The following is a 23545-nucleotide window of genomic DNA, read 5'->3' as shown; positions in this document are numbered from 1 at the left end:
ATTTACAATGTGAATATGATGCATTAGATAACTGTATAAATTCTTGTTTTTGGTGATGTTTTGGTAACAAAGTCTTTGTGATTTGTTTCATAACACTTAAGTGTTATATAATATAGTATATACAATATAAAAGTCAAACATAGAAATGTCTACAATGGTTTTCCTCTGCACTCCTTTGTTTTAATATGGTTTCTCTATGTATGGAAATCTCCCTTCAGCCCAACAGCTGCGGTCCCTGCTATTCACAGGGAAAGGCGGTGATGTCACCGCGCTGGTAAGCCGGCTCGAAAAACCTGCAATGGTGGCTGTTTGCGTTACACTCTCCCCGCTTAATTCGCCGTCCTCGGCAAAGGGCTATCCCACCCCACTGCTGACACCAATGTAATGCTCCAGGGTTCACGTGGGTATGCGCCCTCGCCTCTGCCGCCTCAGGTCAGCACCCCACCATATGGCCAGCAGCCATATCACCCTGCAACTCACAACTGGCAACCCACTGAAGCTAAGCAGGTGTGAGCCTGGTCAGTACCTGGATGGGAGACCTCCTGGGAAAAACTAAGGTTGCTGCTGGAAGAGGTGTTAGCGGGGCCAGCAGGGGGCGCTCACCCTGCGGCTCATGTGGGTCCTAATGCCCCAGTGTAGTGACGGGGACACTATACTGTAAACAGGCGCCGTCCTTCGGATGAGACGTAAAACCGAGGTCCTGACTCTCTGTGGTCATTAAAAATCCCAGGGTGTTTCTCGAAAAGAGTAGGGGTGTAACCCCGGCATCCTGGCCAAATTTTCCCATCGGCTGTTATCAATCATGGCCTCCTAACAATCCCCCTCTGTGAATTGGCTTCATTACTCTGCTCTCCTCCCCACTGATAGCTGATGTGTGGTGAGCGTTCTGGCGCACTATGGCTGCCGTCGCATCATCCAGGTGGATGCTGCACATTGGTGGTGGTGGAGGGGAGTCCCCATTACCTGTAAAAGCGCTTTGAGTGGAGTGTCCAGAAAAAGCGCTATATAAGTGTAAGCAATTATTATTATTATTATTATTATTATCAAGGACTCGAGCCCAGGCCTCCGGCACCACTCAACAGGGACCCAGCCCAACGGCTGTGGTTCCTGCTAATCACAGGGAAGGGCGGTGACGTCACCGCGCTGGTAAGCTGGCTCGAACAACCCGCTATGCATTACACTAGCGTTCCTCCTGCTAGCCTCTCCGTATGGGCCAAGGACCTCCGTCTGGGCAGGCTCTCTGGCCTGAGCCAGGACCCCTCATCTGGGCAGGCTCTCCATCCAGGCCAGGACCCTCCATATGGGCAGGCCCTCCATCCGTGCCAGGACCCTCCATCTGCGCCAGGACCCTCCGTCTCGGCTAGGCCTCTCTACACGCACAGCTCCGGGCCTCTGACCACTCCACTCCATCCCGCTTCTGACACCAATGTAATGAATTCGGGTTTCGGTACGGAATGGAGCAGGCATGGGACTCAGGGAATAGAGTTGAACACATTTATTAACTTGAACTTAAACTCGAACCGGGGAAAGGTACACACACAAGGACAGGGGTTACAGCACTGCACCTTCACTGACACACAGACACGAAGGGAAGGGGGCTGTGTCCCAGTCTCCACCCTACTATATACAGTCCCGTAGTCCCGCCCCGAGACGCTGTTCTCAGCCAGCCTTGTGTGCGCATGCTAAAACGCCCCGCGTGGCGCTAAAATATTGGCAGCGCTCATTCTAACACTACACGCCTAAGGCCAGGATTAAATGAAAAACTTCAACTAGAATGCCAAATGAAAATTATATAGATATGACTTGATGCCATCTTTATATTTGTCAGAGATTTTTTGCTTTTACCAGTGAGTAAACCAGCAACAGTATTGGCTGTGGAATTATTGTTTGATAGCTGAGCTGAAATTTTGATTAAAGAAAACAGTTAAGATCAGTCTGTTGAGTCAACTTGTAAGAATCTGCAAAACACCACAATTAAACGAAGTTCATTAGCAGATGACTTAGCAGAACAAAAATGTATTAATGGAAAACTAGAATTGCAATCATCAGGGTCAATTAAGTAATGTTGGGTGAATTAAGTGAATAAAGTAGTGGTTGGATAAATGTCATTAAGTCAAATTGACTGGAGGTATTAAGGTTGCCCAGCAGTGCTGCTCCACCAATTTCAGATTGTCAGTATAATTGAGTGATCGGGAACGTAAATCTACCAAATAATATCAAAACCTATACATTTATTCTTAAAGTATATTCGCTACATTTGCTACATACAATTACAACATGTGTAGTACTAAGATATGCCTTAAACTGAAGTAGCAGAGAGCAACACTATATATTGAAGCTGGAGTTTTAGCTATTCTGTTATGTGAGAGAGATGCATGTCAGAGCATTTATATGGCCTTTTACATTTGGAAAATGTTCCTAAAACACTCACAATTCATAAAAGTGTGTAATCATTTGTTTTTTACTTAATATTTCAGGTGCATTTCCTTTGGAGGCCTTTTCCAGCTGTCTGTCTGGTCCATGTCAAAATGACGCCGTGTGTCAAGACACTTTCAGAGATCATATTTGCTACTGTCCATCTGCTTTGATCACCCCTTTGAACAAAAATTGTGATGAAGCCAACCCATTGTGTCATCTGAGCACCTGCAAAAATAATACTACATGCATGAAAGCCACAGAGGATTCCATTGATCTTATTTGTCAGTGCACTCCAAATGATACCAGAGAAGTATGTGAAAGGTCTGTCCAGAAATGTGCAGACAGTCTCTGTGAGAGTGGAACACACTGCCAGCAAAGGCTTGTCACTGATGAATTTTCTGGTTATAGATGCATTTGCAAAGATGGCTACATCGGTACACATTGTGAGACAGAGGTAGATGAATGTGCCTCCAGTCCCTGTCAGAACAGAGCTGTGTGCAGGGATAGAGTCAATGGATATTCTTGTTACTGTGTGCCGGGCTTTCAAGGAAAACACTGTGAAATTGAGGTGAATGAATGTGCCTCTCAGCCCTGCCAAAATGGAGCAACCTGCTTAAATAAGATTGGGAAGTATGTTTGCATTTGTATGCCAGGATACACAGGTCAGTATATCAACAATTGATTTGCTGTTGTCTTAGTTATCTCTACCGTCCTTAATTTAACAACAACTGAGACAAAGGGAAGATTTGTACTGTACTGTAAGTTGTAATTGGTACCCAAAACAGTGGGGGTTTATCAAAATGTTTCCAGCTCCTATCGACCAATCTAATATTTGAAGATTTATATTTGACCATACAAGTTCAGGAGTTCAGGTTTAGTTCTTTGTCAAATACAAGACTCAGTTTGGGAAGAATGTCTGGTCCAAAGTAATTTTAGAGATGTTATTATTTGTAAAACTGCACTTTGAGAGTTCTACCTTTTGTCATATGGAGGATTGAGAATAAAATGATGTGTCAGGTTAATGGTCCTTCAAGAAACATACCAGGGGCTTCAATGAATGTAATACATTTCTTTTTTGTGAGTTTAAGGTTGTAAATATATTAATTTAATGCTCATCAAATGTATACCAAAAGGCTACACCAAAAACAAGACATCATTGTGTATGTTTATATTGACATTTCAAAAGCGTAAAACCAGAAAACTGATTACTGTGGAAATTAATGAAAATTAATTAAAAACATTTTTCAACTTTCTCTTGTTTTATAATAACAGTGAGTAACAGGCTCAGATCAAATACAAAAATAAATCAACCCACTTACCAATTATAAATTTTCAATTGGTAATTAATTGCTGGTATTTGATTGGAGGTCTCTACCTTTTGTATCCAGTATCATCAAACAATTGCTTGCTATTTACAGTTAGCAGATGGTCATTGTTTCGATTTGGTCTTAATCTCTGGAATCTTAAACCCTAATCCCCAGTCTAGTAGGTTTTGTAGATCATCATTTAACCATTTATACATCAATTGGAAAAACTCCATTGAAATTGAATAGGTGAACTAAGTAATTTCAAGATAGTTTAGACTTAAATGATAAGAATCATATCTATAATCCTTTCTCTGGTTAGTTTGTCAATTAAATGTCAAAAATGGTTACCAAGTTATTTACAAACACCTTTTTTTTAATTTCTTCCCTTAACAAACATAAATAATTGACTATCCTCTAGTGTGGCTCTCCGATCCTTACAGTACATCTGCTGTTGTAGTTTACTGCTCAAAAATCCCCAGTAGGATCCTACCAGATGCTGTCTGCAGACAGAAACTACCCATTCTTCAACCCTAAATGACCAGTTCTCTTATTTGAACGAATTACTTCTGTGATCAGTAGTTTCAGGTACTACCAATCTTTAAAAACAGGTGACCTACAGTATAAGACTGTCTTGACTGGGACTCCCCAGGTCTAAGGTTAAAGACCTCTGATCTAGACATTCATCTCTTTTCCAGTTAAGATTAAACATTATGCTGTGTTGTGCATTATACAGTACATTATGTTTATGTATGCTTAAAACAGTGTAGAGCTCTAAACATATATACACCCCCTGAATAAAATTGAAACTTATGTAATAAACGAATCCTATAATTGAAAATTCAAAATTTGATTATTTAAAAAGAAACAATATCGCTTGATATAGAAGGAATATTACTACAATAATGGAAAAAAAGACACTGCAAATATAATGGCCCAGCTGTTGTTAACAATAAACGAGTGCTTCCATCTAGTGGCTACTCTGTCACTTATGTTTCCCACAGCATACTTAGTCTAGTCTTAATATAGTGTAGCACACCTTTGAAAACATGAATGTAGAGAAAAAAATATTAAAATTATGACCTATTGGAAAATCTATGCCAAAAGAAGGTTGAATAGATAATTCTTCTAGTCTATCATGAAGTTTATGAGATTGAAGCATCTGTTCAGTAGTATGGGGAAGCCATCACAAAGAGAATAAAAACATTAACATATGTTTTTATACTTTGGTGTTTACTTACTGGAATAAAATACTCTAAAAATAGGTACATATGTTTGGATGATTAAAACCTTTGATTGAATTTGATTTAATTTTCTGAAAAACAACAGAAAGTTGTCAACTTACATTATAACAAAACAATATTCAGAAAAGTTTAAGACCAAACAATTTACATAAGTTAACTTACAGTCTCTCAATCTTGTTTAATTTCTAGTCTTTAACGGACCCTAAAATAGTCCAGCAACATCATAAAGGATTCCAGTATCAACCTACAGTAAGTTGTTAGAGAAACTGGTTCCGCAGTGTCAACTCTTTAAAAAAAGTCTCCTTGTTTCCATTCTAAATTGTTTCCCCTTAATTTTTAATTATGACAGTGTATCTGTTTAGTTATTGCTTAACGTATTGCTTTGATTTGACTCTTTCAATCTCTTGCATTTGAAACAAATGAAATGCCTTGAAATCTTCTGTGTTAAACTTTTGATGGTGTTAATTATTCTAATACTCTGTTTCTAGTATGAATAACTAGTAATGAATTGCATATTTTTATGAATCTTTTAAATTCTACACTTCTCATCTTCATTTCACACATAGTTGTTGTAATTGCGGTTGCTATTTTTATCCCTTTCATCCATTTTGTAAAAGAGGACATTGACAAATACTAAAAAGTATGTTGCTTTTATCTGCAGTCTTAATTCGTGTGTATTTATTGACACACAGCAATTAGGCTTTTGCATTCAAAGGTTCACATTCGCATTTTTTATTTTAAAACTTGCCATAATTTTTACTCACTTCTTTTATTTTTTGAGCCTGGATTTCTAAGCTGTTCTTAAATAAAACACCATCAGAGGGATTCAGATTCAGAATAAGGTGGCCAAGTTCTAAGAATTTTAAAATATAATTTTAAATCTTTCATGATGCAGTGGAGCCATTTCCACCCTTAACAGAGAATTTCTGTCAGTTTTAAAAATCTATCAATATGAAAAAATATCAGTCTCTTCTTGAAGGACCTGCACATGCACATATACTGCATGATGAATGTCCTAAATGTTTACAAAAGATCATGCAATACAAAACTATCAACGTTACAGAAAGTATCACATTTTAATGCGTGAACATTACATTTTGTAGCAAACTTTTGATTTTCTTTCATTCCAGATGGCAAAGAGTATTTTGGTAATGGAACACAGATAAAGGTACTGATACTCTCAAATACTTCTGATGTGCTTTGATTTTCCAGGTACCAGCTGTGAGCTGGAAATCAACGAATGTCAATCAGAGCCGTGTTTTAATAGGGCACGTTGCCATGACTACCAGGATGGTTATTCCTGCACGTGTACCCCAGGTTTCCAGGGAGATCTGTGCGAAATCAACATTGATGACTGCAGAAGTCAGCCATGTCAAAATGGGGCACAATGTGTAGATGAAGTAAATGGGTAAGTTTTTTCTTTAATTCTAACTCAGAATTCAAATTGAAAATTGAGAATGTTTTATACAGACTGGCTTTGTAACTTCTGTTTCACCCAAGCCATAGACATTACATTTTTAAATACAATTAGTTCACTGAAACCCCTATAATACATACAAAGTTTGACATGCTTACCAGTAATACCAATAATGCTCTTAGTACAAAGCAACAGGTAAGCACAGTTTAAACTGGTCCTGAAGCTTTATTTATGCACGGTAGTGTAAACACTCTCACAGGTAAGATACATTTTTAAAAATATTACTTTGGTAACAAAAAGTAAAATGTTCTTTTTTATTTAGCATCAAACTACTCTATAAAAAAAGTGTGGAAATCAATTAATAAATGTAAAATCCTTGATTCAGTTACAGCTGTGAATGTTCCAAAACTGGTTTCATGGGCCTGCACTGTGAAATCCCAGTTCCACTCTGCCTATCAAAACCTTGTCTCAACAATGCCTCATGTGAGGAAGACCATGGGAACTACAAGTGTTTTTGCTGGCCAGGTAGACTTTCTAAACTTAATTATCTAATCTATAACCTTGGACAACAGGTTTCTATGAGACAGACCTTAGGTTTACTTTTGCTGTATGGTGACAGGCACTCTCCTGGATCTTTGGGGATAACTACATACTGGAAGTTTCAAAGGCACAGTAACGATATGAAACAAGCAGAGACCCTCCCATCTGCTAAAAGAATTTGCTGTGTTGCCAAAGTTAAACAGTCCTAGAAAAATATGTGCAGAATAAAGAGCAATTAGGTTCTGTAAACCTGCTGATTGAGTGGGGCTGTTTGAAAATGTTATTTTGAGGGGCCCAAGTCAAATATACTATATATGCAATTTGTTTAAATGAATAAAAAACTAAGGTAGATAATGTACACAATATGTATATACATCAGAATAATAATAATAATAATAATAATAATAATAATAATAATAATAATAATAATAATAATAATCATAATCATAATAATCATAATAATCATAATAATAATAATGGTGCTGAAAACGCTGAAGTACTGTTTCTTTAAGTAGGTTTAATTTCTGTGTGCGTTTGTGTTTATAAGGATTCTCAGGTACCAACTGTGAGCTGGACTTAAAGGAATGTGACAGTGACCCCTGCCTCTCTGGGGGTGAGTGTATCGAGTTCTCCTGGAAGGAACTGTATGGCACCATCCCAGAACTTCCTGTACAGTTTGACTACCAGCATGCTGCTGGATTTGTCTGCCGATGCCAACAAGGTTTTAAAGGTAAACAACAAATAACACAAGCAAACAAAACCCTCATTATAACAATAGATTGAAATTCAGGTATTGATGTACATTCAAAGGTAATTAAGCTTAATTAAGAAAAAAAAAGGGATATACTGTAAAGCATTAGTGAATAAGTTCCTATAATTTCTGTGTATTTATCAACAGTTAACACAAATACATATTATTTGAAAGGGAACACCTTCAGATATCCATCTGTCTGACAATTAAATCCATTTTCCTTTTCATTTCCTGGAAACTTAAAATTCTCTTGGCTTCACTTGCCTAAAAATGGCAAGCAGTCACTCTTTAAGACGGTTAAAGTGTATTATCTTAAGCCTACTGATCTGGCTTGAAGAAAATGCAGTGCTAGTCAGTGAGCTGCAGCATTCTACCTAAGTGAATATAGTAATACAGTGGAAGCTTTCAACGGGAATGGCAGGCCTATTTACAAGACTCTGTTCATTTCGACACTATACACCTTAAGAAACAGACGTTTGCCGATTATCACAAGTTATGGCAACAATTGTGGTGTCTACAGCTTGGGTTTCCATCTTTTTTTCTGTCATTTCAGGTACAGTTATTTCATTTTACCATGAAAATGTCTGGAGAGCAGATTTCTACTTTATTTGAATTCTAGTATGATATTTTGTGTTTGACAGTCACCATTATTAAATGATCTCCCTGTGTTGTTTTCATGATCACTTTGGTGTTCAAGATGATATTTTGTTACTTTTTACTTTTGATGTGTCAGTTTAAAAGGACTTATATACAGTATATATACAGTATACAGTATATTCCTAACTTAATGTGGCAGGTAGGTACAAAAGTCTTTTTTTTCTTGCACTAGATCTTTCATGTGTTTTACTGAGATACATTTCAGAGAAAGTACATAATCAAAAAATAAGCTATCAGAAGAAATGTTTCATTTAAAACTGATTTGAAAAATACAATTTTAGTTTTAAAACTAATATTTGTTTTATTTTGGATTTTTCGTGATGGGTCCCACATAATGAAATAATTACTGTTTAAAATATGCAAGGTTTAACTAAACTGATCCTCTTTAAGGTGGAGGCTTTTGAAAGTTATCTCAAGAACCCAATTTCATGAAAGGATTTCAATTTCATCAGAGGATTTTTATATTTAAGGCTCAGACCGATTTCTCTGACGTTTGTTACGTGCAGATTTCTCTCTCTCGCAAAAGTCAACAATTTTCTGAGGGCACAAGTGAAACCAATATAAATGTGTGCAGGACTACTTGTCTGAAATAATTATTTGGTTATACAGTATACAGTATGCTACCATAACAATATAATCTCAATTATGCACAAAATTAATCTATTTCCCCTAAAATCATTATTTGTGTTACAGCAGAAGAGCATGTAGAAGCTAATCTCCTAAATCCTATCTTCTGCTTTGCAGTCAATTGGTTTTAATTCCGTCTCAGCTACAACAGGGCAATGTCTCAAGTGCTTATGTAACATGATTTAAATATGTACACATATGTACTGTCTTTCCAGAAACCTGAGCAAATATTTTACCACTGTAAGTGTGCTGTACCAAATGTACAACTAAAACACTGCAAATAATTTTTTCCTCTATAAATAGGCTATTGATACCCCATTGTAGCCACTAATTTATATCGGTAACACTCAACACTGCATCCTACTCCATTATTTGAATTTGGTACTGTTCATGTTTGTGAATTGCTTTGGTTTTTGATTCTTATATAACGTTTATTAGAAGTGTCTAAGTACAACTTCATAATGCTTGAAATCCATAATTCCTTTTCATAATTTCTTTTCTTCATTTGTAGGTGTCTTGTGTCAAGAGGACATCAATGAATGCATTATGAATCCTTGTCAAAATGGAGCTAAATGTGAAAATACAGTTGGGAGTTATGTTTGCCATTGTTTACAACAAAGCTTGGAAGGACCTTTGTATGGTGGGCAGAACTGTACAGACATTCTTATGGGCTGTGAAAACCATGACTGTCAAAATGAAGCCACCTGCATTCCCTTCCTCAAGAATGAACAACATGAATACAGCTGTGTTTGTCCAAATGGCTATGCAGGCTCAAAGTGTGAGATACCCACAACTTTCTCTTTTGAGGAAAATGGATACTTTTATATTGGAACAAATCTCCAAAAAGACTCCATAAACATTACTCTAAGCTTTAAAACCGTCCTGCCAAACGCTCTCCTATTTTACCAGGGAAATGAGGACATAGTCATCCAACTAGAGCTGGTTAATGGCCTTTTGCATTTCATAATACATAAGGCAAATGAACTGAGCTCTTCTTTGGAGCTCCCTCACAATGTGACAGATGGTGAATGGCACACTGTGCAGGCTACTCTGGGAGGAAGAATGTTTGGAATTGTGCTCTCAGACAGATCCTGTATTCGTGACTGTGAGCAAAAAGTGACCCTGGAAATCCTCCATTACCAGCATGAATCTGCATTTTGGAACAGGTCTATTGGAGGTCTCAAAGAGGAAGGAAACAAGCCAGGGACCATTGATGCCATTCATTCCCAGCTTTACTTCATTGGCTGTCTGCAAGATGTGTATGTAGATTCCCAGCTGGTTGTCCCTAGTAGCATATCTAATGCAACAGCTGTGAATGTCATTCCTGGATGCAGCAGCAAGGACAGATGTGTGGCAAATCCTTGTCAGAACAGAGGACGTTGCATCAACCTTTGGCAGAACTACCACTGTGAATGCTACAGACCTTACGAAGGACAAAACTGTTCAAATGGTAAGGCAATCAGAGCTAAATAAAAGGCTTATAAACCTGAGAAGTAAAAACATTTTGTCATTACAACAACATTAAAATTGGTACAGTTGCATTGCATAAGTCTTTACCAAGATTACTGTCATTTATCTTAATGATTGTGCAAAGGGCACCAACCAACTTTGCAGTGAGCTCATTTTGGCACATTTTGACACATTTGTCTTCTTTGCATGCAGTTAAATATTAGACCTGTCTGAGAAAGGGACTTGCTTTTTTAGGAAAGATTAAAGGCAGGAATCAATTTCGTTTTTTGAATTTTTTTGAATGCGGTAGGTTCATTGGTCAATCATTGGTCCACATCAATAGCCTAGCGCAGTTATAATTGTTACCTTTTCGCCCAAGCAATACCTACAGTAATACTAAGACACTGATTGACCCATCAGCATTAAGTAACATTGTAACAACCTATTTTAAAATATTGCACAATTGTTGTGATTTAATCAAAAATTGGCCAACCAGCCAATCACAAGATACATTACTGTATGTGTGACAGCAGGATTTAACTATGCGGAAGTGAGATTTCTGGTGTCACGGATGTCTGAAGGGACAAACCGTGGAATGGCAGGAGAGCAATAAAGACCCTATGCGTAGCGGCGAGACGGGGGTTAGCCCGGGCTCAGCTGTTCAGGAAATGCCGTATAGAAACCTATGCCCTCAGGCCATGTACAGGAGCGACCTGGTGCTAGGCGGGTCTCAGGACATCTGAACCTCAATGCTGAGCCAGGGCTAACCCCCGTCTCGTCGCTATGCATAGGGTCTTTTTCCCTCTCCTGCCATTCCACGGTGCGTCCCTTCCAACATCTGTGACATCTGCTAAACAAAAAACTCTTTCAAGAAAAGGATTATTCATTTGTGTCTGGCAGGTGGAGGAAAGGTTGGATTCAATGATGGTTTTTGACTTTGTTACAAAGAACACCTCCTCAAATGGTTCACGCTATGCTAACAGCCAAGGTAGTAATTCATTGCTAAGTAGTCACAAGTATCCTTTTAATATGTTAAAGCCATTAAATACTTGTAAATACTCATTGGAAACTCCTTTGCTAGCTTAATAGCATGTTTCTTTCAATTTAAATGATCTATTGATAATTTGATATTCTTCATGTGAAATTTAGTTGTTTAGTCCTCCAGGATAGTAGTTGGAAAGCATTTACCCAATATCTGCAAATCCTAAAGGCAAAGAAAATAATTAAACAGTATACTATATAGTTCAATTACAATTACGATTTATCTTAATAGTTTCTAATGTGCTATTTAATACTATATATTTATACAGGTTTTATATATACAGCATATGCATTATATACCTTCAATAACATGTAGATGCTTCAGTCTATATTTAGTATTAAATCACCTTTATTGACATGCTAAAAGCAGCTACTGTAGCACCTACTTTTAAGTAATCTAATAAAGCTAGGGTAGTGGTTAGTGTTCTAGACTTACAATGGGAAGGTTATGGGTTCACATTCTTGGTGGGTTGTGAAACCTTGAGCAATAGCTACAGTATGAAATCTTTAATCAAGATGTTTTGCTAAAATATATATAGTACTTGCATTATTATAGGTCGAAGTCTAGATCACTCAGATCAATGTGTAGTACATAATGACAAGCTTGGCTGTGTGTCACCCAAAGTAAGATGTATTAATAATTATCAAAGTTTTAATCATAGTGGAAAATTCGAGTTGAACATATGAGTATCTAACAAACAACAGAGATACTGTAGCTCCTGATTGTGTCTGACATGTCCCACGCAGACTGTTGCAGTCTAGATCTTAGTAAGATCTTGGAAGATAACTTTCAATGCATTTGTGTTAACAGCTAAGGTCTCTAACTGTGTAGATTTTAAGTACAAGAGAAATTTAAGCACACAGGCAGTATTAAAAGAATTTCCATATCTTTAGATTTTTCCCCTTACATCAGCATAATTGGAGAAGTGTCAATGTCATGACATACTGTATATGTCAATGTAATTTTTGTTGTTTAAAAACCCTAAACTATCAAATACATAATATTTAATGATCGTGGTTAAATGTCATGGATATACAATACATAACTTATATTTTCTACAGAGATACATTTCATAGTAGCTGCAATGGGTAATTTAAGCAAAGGATAAGATATTTTATCACAGCATTGAACTAAGAACTTCTCTTGACCTTGTAACGCTAAAAGCCCTCATCTGCTTTATGATGTGGGAAAAGTCAGACAATTTTAAAGATGATTCTTTTACCTAAAGTCAAAGTTATCACCCGGTCATCAAGGTATCCATTCCTGATTATAAAAGAAGAAGAAATGAATTGCTGATCAAGCAATGTAACTCAAAAAAACTATTGTCTCCATACATTAGAAAATCCATAATGCAAACTTCTATAGCAGAGAAAGACTCAAACAAAATTTTAGAAGGCTCACATTTTTTCGCATTCTACTTTACAAGCACAGAATATGTTGTTAAAGATCTTAAATGTGTCTTTCGTTTGCCCATCTAACTTAATATTAAAATATTTACAATAATGCTTTCTTAAAAAATAAGCTTCAAATATGTGGGACAATATTTGGAACTGTATGCCTTGGACATCTACAGTAGCTCTCTTTGAGTTAACCAGAATATCAATTTTTCAACCTGTTTAAAAAGATCACATTTCCAAATTAAAATTCCTGAAAAAATTAGTCAGTCATAAGTGTTCAGTGTTCTACTGATTTAACGTAAACTACAGCAACTTTCCCTTCTACATAACAATGCAAATTGGTATTGTAGGTAGATTACCTGATATTCAAAAAAAGCTTGACAACATATAATATCATGTTATATGTGTTTTAATTAATGTTTTGCTAACATTCTCTGCTTTATCATTTCATACAGTAAGTGTTTTTCTTTGTACATAATGAAATAACTCTTCCTTATGTTCTCTACAGAGTATGTCACAGCCAGATTTGGCAGTGATAACTCGGAGGGTTATGCTCTTTTCACAATAGATGACAGTCCTGGGCAGAACATCACCATTTCAATGTTTGTTCGTACCCGAAGATATACTGGATTACTACTTGTTCTTACAAACAGCACCAGCCACTACCTCAGGATCTGGTTGGAAAATGGAAAAGTAAATGTCCGGGTGAATGACTTTGAGACTCTCTCTGGAGACCGTTTCATAAGTGATGGGCACTTCCATTTACTGAGCATTAAAATCGAACAAAACCAAATGGCACTTTATCAGTCTGTACAGAAGCTGAATTACACCTCCATCCATACAGTGAATGTCCAGCTTGGAGATCTTGTATATGTTGGTGGCTTGGCTAATAAAAGGATACCTGCATCCTTTGGAGGTTATTTCAAAGGATGTATCCAGGACTTGAGGATCAACACCAAGCGACTCGAGTTCTACCCCATCGGAATTCCTCTAAGTTCCTACAGAATAACAAGCCTTGTGAACGTGACCCGTGGCTGTTCAGGTGACAACGTTTGCGATGTAAGTCAGCAAGGTGTCTCTATTGTTAATCCTCTCTGGTTTAATCAGCACAAATGAATCTAAAACAAAATCAGCTGACCGCGTTTTCCCAAAAGATGATTTATTTAGATTTCATTTAGAATGTATGCATTTAGATTTTATGGGTCTAGAATTTATTTTAAAATCATTTGCCAGGCATATCGCTTTCGCAGGTGGAACATATACGAATCGCATTTTGGGATCTCTGTTCTGTTTCACACACCTTGCTATATAACCGTTTCCACAAATGCTGTAAATGGTCTACAAAGGAAACAATACAGTGGATGGGAAGCATGATGCACTGTAATACATGATACAGAAATGTGTATCATTTAGCAAAATCTGAATTTTATGCTGCTGTGACCAAATGATGTTTCTCATGAACAACAGGCAATGGTAAATTAAGTTATTTGATAATCCACTCTTAAAGGCCCTATATAAATACATTATTATTATTATTGTTGTTGTTGTTGTTGTTGTTGTTGTTGTTGTTGTTGTTGTTGTTGTTGTTGTTGTTGTTGTTGTTGTTGTTGTTATAAGCAGTCATATCACCCTGCAACTCACAACTGGTGACCTACTGAAGCTAAGCAGGTGTGAGCCTGGTCAGTACCAGGATGTGAGACCTCCTGGGAAAAACTAAGGTTGCTGCTGGAAGAGGTATTAGTGGGGCCAGCAGGGGGCGCTCACCCTGTGGTCCACGTGGGTCCTAATGCCCCAGTATAGTGATGAAGACACTATACTGTAAACAGGTGCCGTCCTTCGGGTGAGACGTAAAACCGAGGTCCTGACTCTCCGTGGTCATTAAAAATCCCAGGGCGTTTCTCGAAAAGAGTAGGGGTGTAACCCCGGCGTCCTGGCCAAATTTCCCATTGGCCCTTACCAATCATGGCCTCCTAATAATCCCCATCTATGAATTGGGTTCATTACTCTCTGCTCTCCTCCCCACTAATAGCTGATGTGTGGTAAGCGTTCTGGCGCACTATGGCTGCCGTCGCATCATCCAGCTGCACATTGGTGGTGGTGGAGGGGAGTCCCCATTACCTGTAAAGCGCTTTGAGTGGAGTGTCCAGAAAAGCGCTATATAAGTGTAAGCAATTATTATTGTTATTATTATTGGGCAGGCTGCTATTATTATTAAGCAATCAAGACATTTTATTCTTTCCTACAGAATGCACATTTTGTAGTCAATAGGCTTTCATGGCAGGAGTACTTCCATAACACTGAGTTTTTGTCCTTCTCAGACAAACCCATGCCAGAATGGTGGAGTGTGCTATGCCATGTGGGATGATTTCACATGCACCTGTCCTCCTAGTACAGCAGGAAGGACATGTGAAGAGGTCCAGTGGTGTGAGCTCAGTCCCTGTCCTGCAGAAGCTGTCTGTCAGCCTCGCCTCAAAGGGTTTGAATGTAAGCTCCGTTAACTCAACTCATTTGCACGAGTACAAGTATAATCCCCATTGTTTTTCTTCTCACAATAATGGCAAAACAATGAGCTGAAATGAGGATGGCTATGTATTGTATGGGAGACAGATTGACTAAGACCTGACACTAAGATGTTTTGCAAAATATAGATATAAATATTTAGGTATAAATACAAAACCTTTTCAGTGTTATGATTATCTAATTTATTCACGTGTACTGTGCATCACAACTAGGGCACAGACTGAGATGAGAATGTACTATTTTAACCTTAATTACAGTGCATACTGTATGTACAGGTCTAGGTTTGGAAGTGTTTAATTCACTACAGCTGACTGAATCAGATCTTATTAAAGAGGTAATGGGAATTAAAACATGTGTACATGTTCTTGATATTGGTTTGGATTAAAATAGATTAACTCTTTGGGATTAATGATATAGATACTTTAGTCACTTGGAAAGGTCTTCATGAAAAGACAAGAATGATATTATCATCAAAGTTCTCTCTAATCCCCATAACAATATTTCTTTGTACATGTGGCTAGCACTGAGAAAGTATATGTTCTTGCCAAAACCCAGGTATAAGACATACCTGGATGTACACCTCAGAATGTATAAGAAATATGGACCAATGTAATATATCTTTTTTGTGTTTGTACTCAGGTATTTGCAATGTGACATTTCGTGATGACAGCAGCGCACTGTCCTACAAAGGTAATGGTAAAATTTTCTGCGATCTCACCAACATAACCTTCAGTCTACGAACAAGGAAACATGAAGCTGTCATTCTCCACGCAGAAAAAGGTCCAGAGTTCGTTACAATCTCTATCCAAGATTCACACTTGCTGTTTGAGTTAGTCAGTGGAAATAGTTTTCTTACGTTAAGCATGAAGAGCAAGATGCCAATCAATGATGGGCAATGGCATAAAGTGATGTTTTCTATGCTAACACCCAAATCAGAATCCTCAGAATGGGTCATGGTGTTGGATAATACAGAAGAACCATCTTCCACAAACGTTGCTGCTGGAAACTTGAATTTTCTCAAGGAGGAAACAAACATTTTCGTGGGTAGTTTAGGTCCTGACATGGGAGGCAATCTAGCTGGGTGCCTCAGTACCATTGAAATTAGTAGCATTTCATTATCATACTTTGGAAACACAGAGACTCATCTTCCCAGATATCAGCAGGAACAGTTCATTAAAACGTCTGCTAAACCAGCTATACTTGGCTGTTCTGGAGCTAACGTCTGTGCACCCAGCCCTTGCTTGAATGGAGGCAGCTGTAAGGATCTTTTCAACGACTATAATTGCACATGCCCCCCTGGCTGGACTGGACTGAAGTGTGAAATTAACATTGATAACTGTGCATCCAACCCCTGTATTCATGGCAATTGCACTGATAGAACGTTGGCTTATGAATGCAAATGTGACCCAGGCTACACTGGGAGAAACTGTGAACTGGAGAGAGATGAATGCAAAAACCACCAGTGTGGTAATGGAGCCACCTGCCTTGACGGAATCAACAGATATTTCTGTTTATGTCCTCAAAATGCAACTGGATCCCAGTGTGAGTAAGTATGTAAACTGAGTCATATTATTCACCAGCATGCAACATTACTAAATAAAACCATTCTTTTCCATAAAGTTCTGTTTTATCTCACCACCCAACAAACCTGGGACACTCAGGACAATTGTTAGTGAAAAACCGAAGAATAACTTTCAAATTTCAATTTCATGGAAATATATACGTCGTAGTAGTAGGAATGCATTACATTCATCTTTATAACTTCAACTTGTGCATCCTGATCAATATACTGTTTTGTTATTGTGATCCGTGGAACTCAACATTTTTCCAGTACACAGAGCTTGTCTACTTTTTATAGGATATTTTAGTCATTTTCTCAAATTCCTTGTTCTATGAAAGAATCATTTCAGGTTTATTATGTAGTCTCTGCTTTAGTATGCAAACGCACAGATGTTGTTTTCTGGTAAAGGGCAGAAATAATATAAAGAACAGTGCAGCTACCATCTTCTTTTGAGCCATTAAATGAAAAAAAAATGAGACTATGTTATTAAACCTAAGTTATGTTTAATATCTTACAAGGATTTGTAAGGACAATTTCCTGTTACACTATTTCACTATTTTCATTTTTGTCACACATTAAAATTAGATTACACTGTAGCCATTTTTGATTAGCCTGTCCTAAACATTATGGGATTTGAATAACAAAAGCATAAAATCCAAGCAATCATTTCAGAAGCAAAATGTTCGATTTATGTTAGAAATGGGAAAAGCTAAAACTTTATTTTTATTCTTATTTGCTTTTCTAAAACAAGTTTCACAACTCTTTCACATGTCATAGCTAATACCACTGGGAATGTTCTTCATAACTTCCTAGCAACCAATATTTCTTTTCCTTGGATCTGCAGTATGCCTGGCAGCAGTGCCTTGGGATCACCTATAGTACCTTATCGTAATATCCAGCGCTGCTTCATCACAAATTATGAAAGGAATGAAATTTATGAACCTGTCTTATAGAGCTGTAAGGCATAACTTAGATCCCTTATGTATAAGAACTGTTTATAAAATGTTTGTTTTTAAGTAGTGCCCATTTTTTATAAAACATACTTTTTTCTTTCTTAAGTGTGAAAATTGAAAAGGTTTCATGGTACCTGCCTGAGACTCGGTAAGTTATATCTTAAAAACCAAAACCAATGTTTCCCAACATTTAATTATTTGGTCCCAAAATGGAAAGAACACTCAAGGCAGACTATTTAAAATTTTCTTTATCTGGGAACTCAGTTTGGATTTAGGTCATTGACATACAATTTGGTATTTTTATGTATGTTTATCCCTGTGGACTATTCATCCCCATTTCCCTCTTCATCCCTTTGTTGTTGAAATCTTTGCCTTGATGGAATTGTGTTTTTTAAAAGAAAAACATCCATTAAGACAAAAAAATAATCTAACATGTTTCAGTACCCTTCCAGAAATACGGTGAAGGCTTAATGCAATTTTCCAGTTGAAATTTGTTGAGAATAAAATTACCACAGCAAATTTGTAATTTCTTTAACCCCATCTCTTTTAAAATCCAGGTGATCTCAGGATTATTAAGATAAACTTTGTGTTTATGTACTTTTCTAGCAGGGTACTGTCTACACACTTTTAAGCACAGTAGTTGGTTCACATCTTTTTATATCTATCCCTCACAGTATGTATCCTTTGCCGGAAGCAACTTCTGTTCCAGTGGTAAGAATGTATGTTCCATTTTCTAACCTTTATTTATCCTCCATATTAATTAAAGTCTAGAAATTTCTGTTTTGCTTTGGGGCTGGGTAATTCAGTTGGATGGCGCAAGGCTCTGACAATGTCCAGGTGTATGATTTGATCCCTGCTATTTCTATTGAAAGAAATGGCACCTACAATACAGTATACGGTTCATTAGCTGCTGAGATTGTAGCACTGATGCTGCCCACTGCATTTCTTGATTGCATTGTGTAGCTATTTCTTCTTGGTTTGATCAAACTATGACTTCTAGTCTTTCAATTTATATACTGTCCTACATTACCTATTTCCCAAAAAAATACCTTCTTTCATACAAAAAAATCAAATGCTGTTTGGCTTCTAGTTTGAAATACACTTTTAATACTTTAATGATTTTTTTTCACATCATTAAGTACAAACATATAGCACAGAATGTAGAAACGCCTGTTTTTTTTTCTGAACAGTCCTCAGATGATTCCCCCTTTTCATAAATTATATAGTACTTCCATAAAATAAGTTAAAGACTTCTCTGTTAGTAGAATATTTAGGAAATTTGTATTTTCTTTCAGTGATTATAACCTACTTGCAACAACTATAATTTTGATCTGGGCTACCTTATATGTAAAAATGTACAAACTTACAATTCCTTACAATAGTTTGATTCTACTGTATGCTTTATGTTTTTAATGTTCGGAGTCGTTAGCATTGTCATTTTACCACCATTTTGAGTCATCATGTGATATTCTGTAGCTCTCATGGATAATAAAATTGAGAACTCACTTGGTATAACAGGAGATATTCCTCTTTGTTTAGGAATTTAATAGAATATGTTTGCATTTTTAGATATCCAATGCTACCAGTCTCAATCTGCAGAAACAGTCGAAGGAACTATACCTGTTTCAATGGAGGAAACTGCACAGATGCAGGAGAAAGCAGCAGATGTAATTGCCAGTCAGGTTTCGCTGGTGACTGGTGAGAATCTTCTCTTTGCTACTGTTATCTGTATGTTCTGGAGAGCAATGTACAGTACATATTCCTCATGTTGTCAAAACAATCTTCAATTACAGTACTTGGCACTCAATGACTTTTAGTATGTACAGAAAATATGGCTACCATTTAGATATTTATCGAACACCCCAGTGATGAAGATTAAAACATAAGAAATGCTTCAAATAAGAGGGTGATATTTCATATGTGATTTATATTTCCCGATCCTAATGTTAATTGTCATTAGACTTACTGTATATTAGAAACACTCAACTCTTAAAGACGTCCTCAGCTTCAGAAAGTTCCTGTAGATGCAATTGAAAACATTTTGAACTGACAGCTACTGTATTGGCAGGGTATTCATACCAGTGCTACATTTCTGTTTCAGGTGTGAAATAGACGTTGATGAGTGCAAGTCTAACCCCTGCCTAAATGGAGGCTTCTGTCGGAACATGCTTAACAGCTACCAGTGTATCTGTAATGTGAGCTATGCTGGAGAGCGCTGCGAGGTTGATGTAAGCGACATTTCCTTTTATGTGTCTATGTTGCTCTGGCAGAATCTCTTCCAGCTCCTCTCTTATGTCATTCTGAGACTGGATGATGATCCAGAAGTGGAGTGGGGGGCAGTGGAGGACTGATGGCAAGGTTTTTTTTTCATCCTATTGTGCCTCCAGGAAAGTAATGTCCAGTGATGTCCACTAGAACATCTAGAATAATATATAGTAACAAAAGATCTTGCTCTATTGATACTATGCATATATTTTTGAGGTCACAACCAATAATACAATTCAATTCAAGCTTTACTGAATATGGGGAAGTGTGAGCACATTTATTATGAGTGAAGAATCAAAATTATATATTTTCTCATAACTAGATTTTAAAGTGAATCTTTAAATTCACTTTAAAGTTAATAAAAGTGTCTTCATGTCAGGGTGTAAAGATTAATCAGTTGTCTTATTTTTGAAGACTGTTCCTTTCTTTTTGCGCAGAAAATGTACAGACAGTATGATACTACTGACAGGCATTTACCCAAAGTCTTGTCGTAAGATACTTCTTTTATTTTTATATTTTAAGGATTTTTATTCCCTTTTCAGTAAAAGATAAAATAACCCAACATTCCTAGTTTAATTCCAAAGGAGTACAGATAAAACATTTTTTATGGATTTTTTTTAGTTATTTCTAATGCAATTTCTTGAATAATAATCACTTCATTCTTCATTATAATCAATGGGTTTAGAAAAACAGGGAATTACAATGCAGACAGAATATTGTTAATGTTGTTCTATATTTAAATACCTTTCCGTGTATTTTTTAAACCTCATTTAAAAAAGTCATAACTTGGATGGCTTCTCTAACATTTACTCAGGTATCATGTTGTAGAAATATAACACATTATGATAAAAGAGGCTTTTGTGCCTTAAAGTATGATACTTTTCTTTATTATGTATTTATATGATATAAAAGTACCTGTATTATATATCATAAAAAATAGACAATATATTTATAAACTAGGATTTTTATCATGGCTATTAATGACCTATCTGAACTTAGAAAGCATAAAAAAAATTTATTCAACTTCATGATAAAAAGAAGATAAAGTTTATTTAACATTTTGTGTGAATACTTGCTGTGTTTCTAAAAAAAAATTTTCAGTTGTGCAGCAAACCAATCAGACACTTCTGCTACAGTTCTAATAATCATACCAAATATGGTCAATTTTGTGGATCGATGGGTCGGAAGGCAGTAATGAGCAATGGTGAGATGTGAACTCTTAGAAAAGTTTACTGTGGTATGAATTGTAAAAGAGGAGCGATAAATGGTAAGGACCAACAAAATCACAGAAAACACGTTAAAACGTTGGAAGTAGATGACTGGTGTCAGTATGAGAAAAATGCAAATCCTATGCATTTTATCATGGTAAACTTTCTCAAGGGAGCCTCCAAATACTCCTGAAAATTCCTTGGTTCTAAATAAATATTACTTACACTAGTATTTAAATTATTATGCATCCAATTAGTTTTTAGACAAAACTGTCCTACAGTTTTAATAAATGATCTGAGGCTTAATATGAAGGTAATAAAGGTAATTGCTGGAAATGATTTAGTTTTTTTTTTCCCCAAAAACACAAACATTACATTGTACTGTAAATATTCATTAGGCTTCCGTAAATGAGGGTTTTAAAAGTGTGGATTTACTGTACAGCTGAGAATGTGCTTAGCTCATGCCTATGAATTAGAGCAATAAACAAAAATAATTGTTGGCTAGACTGTCTCCAAGTGGAAGCAAGGTTTGGCAACTCAACAAACTACGACAAGTCTAGAAAAGACAGAGATAAATAACCAAGGGACAATATGAAATCAATCAACATTAGCTAGGCAATTACATGAATCATTATGTAAACCTACAGTACCAATCAAACCTGCAATTAACAGGCTTACTAAGGTCAGGTGTGTTTCATTCTTTAAAGGATAAGGAAAACACCTCTGGTATCACATCCTTTTGTCATATACTGTACTGTCTTCATAAACATCTTCAGTACATTAAATGTGTTTCTGCATTTGTTACTGTATATATATATATGTGTGGAGCAGAAATGCTCTTTTCTTTTCTGTTTCCTGTCTTGTTCTTGTTCCATCACTTATCTTGTCAGTGTTGGTCATTGAATAAATATTATTCCTATCTTTTTGTTCCTATTTTTTTCCTTTTCTGTCTGCTTGTCTTTCAAAAGTTATACTCAGCACTGCTGATATTCCAGACTTCATCAAATGTTTAATCAGCACTAGTCAGTCTACACAGCAACAACATCCATTTTGCTTTAGATGATAATGTTACCATTGTGTGCTTGTAGGTACTGTATATTATAGTGCCATGTTTTTTAATTATAGTCCATAAGCAAAATGCAGTTTTCAATGGCATTTCTTTGAAGCCAAACACAGATTCTAAAACATCAAGAATCTGTTTAAGTAAAATTAGTTGTTTTACTTTGTTTTCTTGAATTCAAGAAGCTCAAATACCATTCCTACTATTCAGTAGTTTTATATGGTAATATTATTTATTATTGCATTACTTGATAAAGTATCAGGAAAAGACTATAAATAATTCTAAATTGTTCTGAAAAACTATTATTAACTTTTGGAGTTTTTATTCATTTTAATGAATAAAATAAAAAATAACGTTATGCATTCTGTTTTTTCATGTTACGGGTAATATAGACTGAAGTCTGGACAGTGTCCAAACCTGGTCCTTTCCATTTCACACTACTTTAATACTTTATGGAATAAATATATACAGTACATATTTATTATGCAATATATATATATATGTGTGTGTGTAAACAGAAGACCAATAAACAAAAGGACTAACTAAAAGCTATTTGAATTTTCTAATAAGAGAATATAATTGTTGATTTCCCAAATCAAAATATGAGAGAAAATGTTTTCTCCACTTCTACAGAAATTTCAATTTTAATCATTTACATTTTTCAACAAAAATAAAAATTCTAATATACAATTAACTCAATTAACTTATTGTTAATTAACTAATGTTCCTTAAAGTATTAGAGATACATTTTTTTAAAAGTAGGAATCAAGATTACAATCAGTGTCTTTGCAAACATCTGAGTTGGCTATTCAGCCTTTGAAAACAGGTTGAACCTGACTGTTGAAGAATAAATTAGCACAGCTTCAGGATCTGTACACAATGGCTTTAATTGTGAAATAAACTCCTGCTTCTGGGAAAAGTGCTCTCTGAAGACACACATTTTCTCACTGCAAGGTATCATTACCATTTGTGTGCCACAGTATGAAATAGCAAAATTGTTGCTTTGTAAATATTTAATGTCACCATTAAAGACAGCTGTTTTACAAACAAGTTGCTCTAAACAGAGGAGAAAGACTTGCATTTTATGCATTGACAAAACAAACTGCTACTTCAATACAAAAGTGTGCAAAAA

The 23545-nt window shown here is 36.2% G+C and overlaps 1 protein-coding gene across 3 annotated transcripts in view; it reads left to right on the top strand.

Annotated features, from left to right (window-relative positions):
• Positions 1-23545, top strand: part of crb1 (crumbs cell polarity complex component 1) — a 35619-nt gene that overhangs the window by 7674 nt on the left and 4400 nt on the right. For 2 of the 3 annotated variants that reach the window (XM_088598437.1, XM_088598436.1), the window contains exons 2-13: positions 2478-3080; positions 6179-6374; positions 6769-6908; positions 7471-7653; positions 9470-10408; positions 13355-13905; positions 15165-15330; positions 16006-16912; positions 17987-18028; positions 18555-18599; positions 19450-19578; positions 19982-20108. In XM_088598437.1, coding sequence (XP_088454563.1) covers positions 2478-3080; positions 6179-6374; positions 6769-6908; positions 7471-7653; positions 9470-10408; positions 13355-13905; positions 15165-15330; positions 16006-16912; positions 17987-18028; positions 18555-18599; positions 19450-19578; positions 19982-20108 — 4028 coding nt within the window. Of the gene's footprint in view, positions 1-218; positions 275-2477; positions 3081-6178; positions 6375-6768; positions 6909-7470; positions 7654-9469; positions 10409-13354; positions 13906-15164; positions 15331-16005; positions 16913-17986; positions 18029-18554; positions 18600-19449; positions 19579-19981; positions 20109-23545 lie in introns of all 3 variants that reach the window. The other variant, XM_088598438.1, reaches the window with a different exon arrangement.

The sequence above is a fragment of the Lepisosteus platostomus genome, chromosome 11, assembly GCF_059453375.1.
Source record: "Lepisosteus platostomus isolate fLepPlt1 chromosome 11, fLepPlt1.hap1, whole genome shotgun sequence".
Lineage (NCBI taxonomy): Eukaryota > Metazoa > Chordata > Actinopteri > Semionotiformes > Lepisosteidae > Lepisosteus > Lepisosteus platostomus.
The sequence above is the reverse complement of the archived record's forward strand: the minus strand, read 5'-3'. Positions and strand labels throughout refer to the sequence as shown.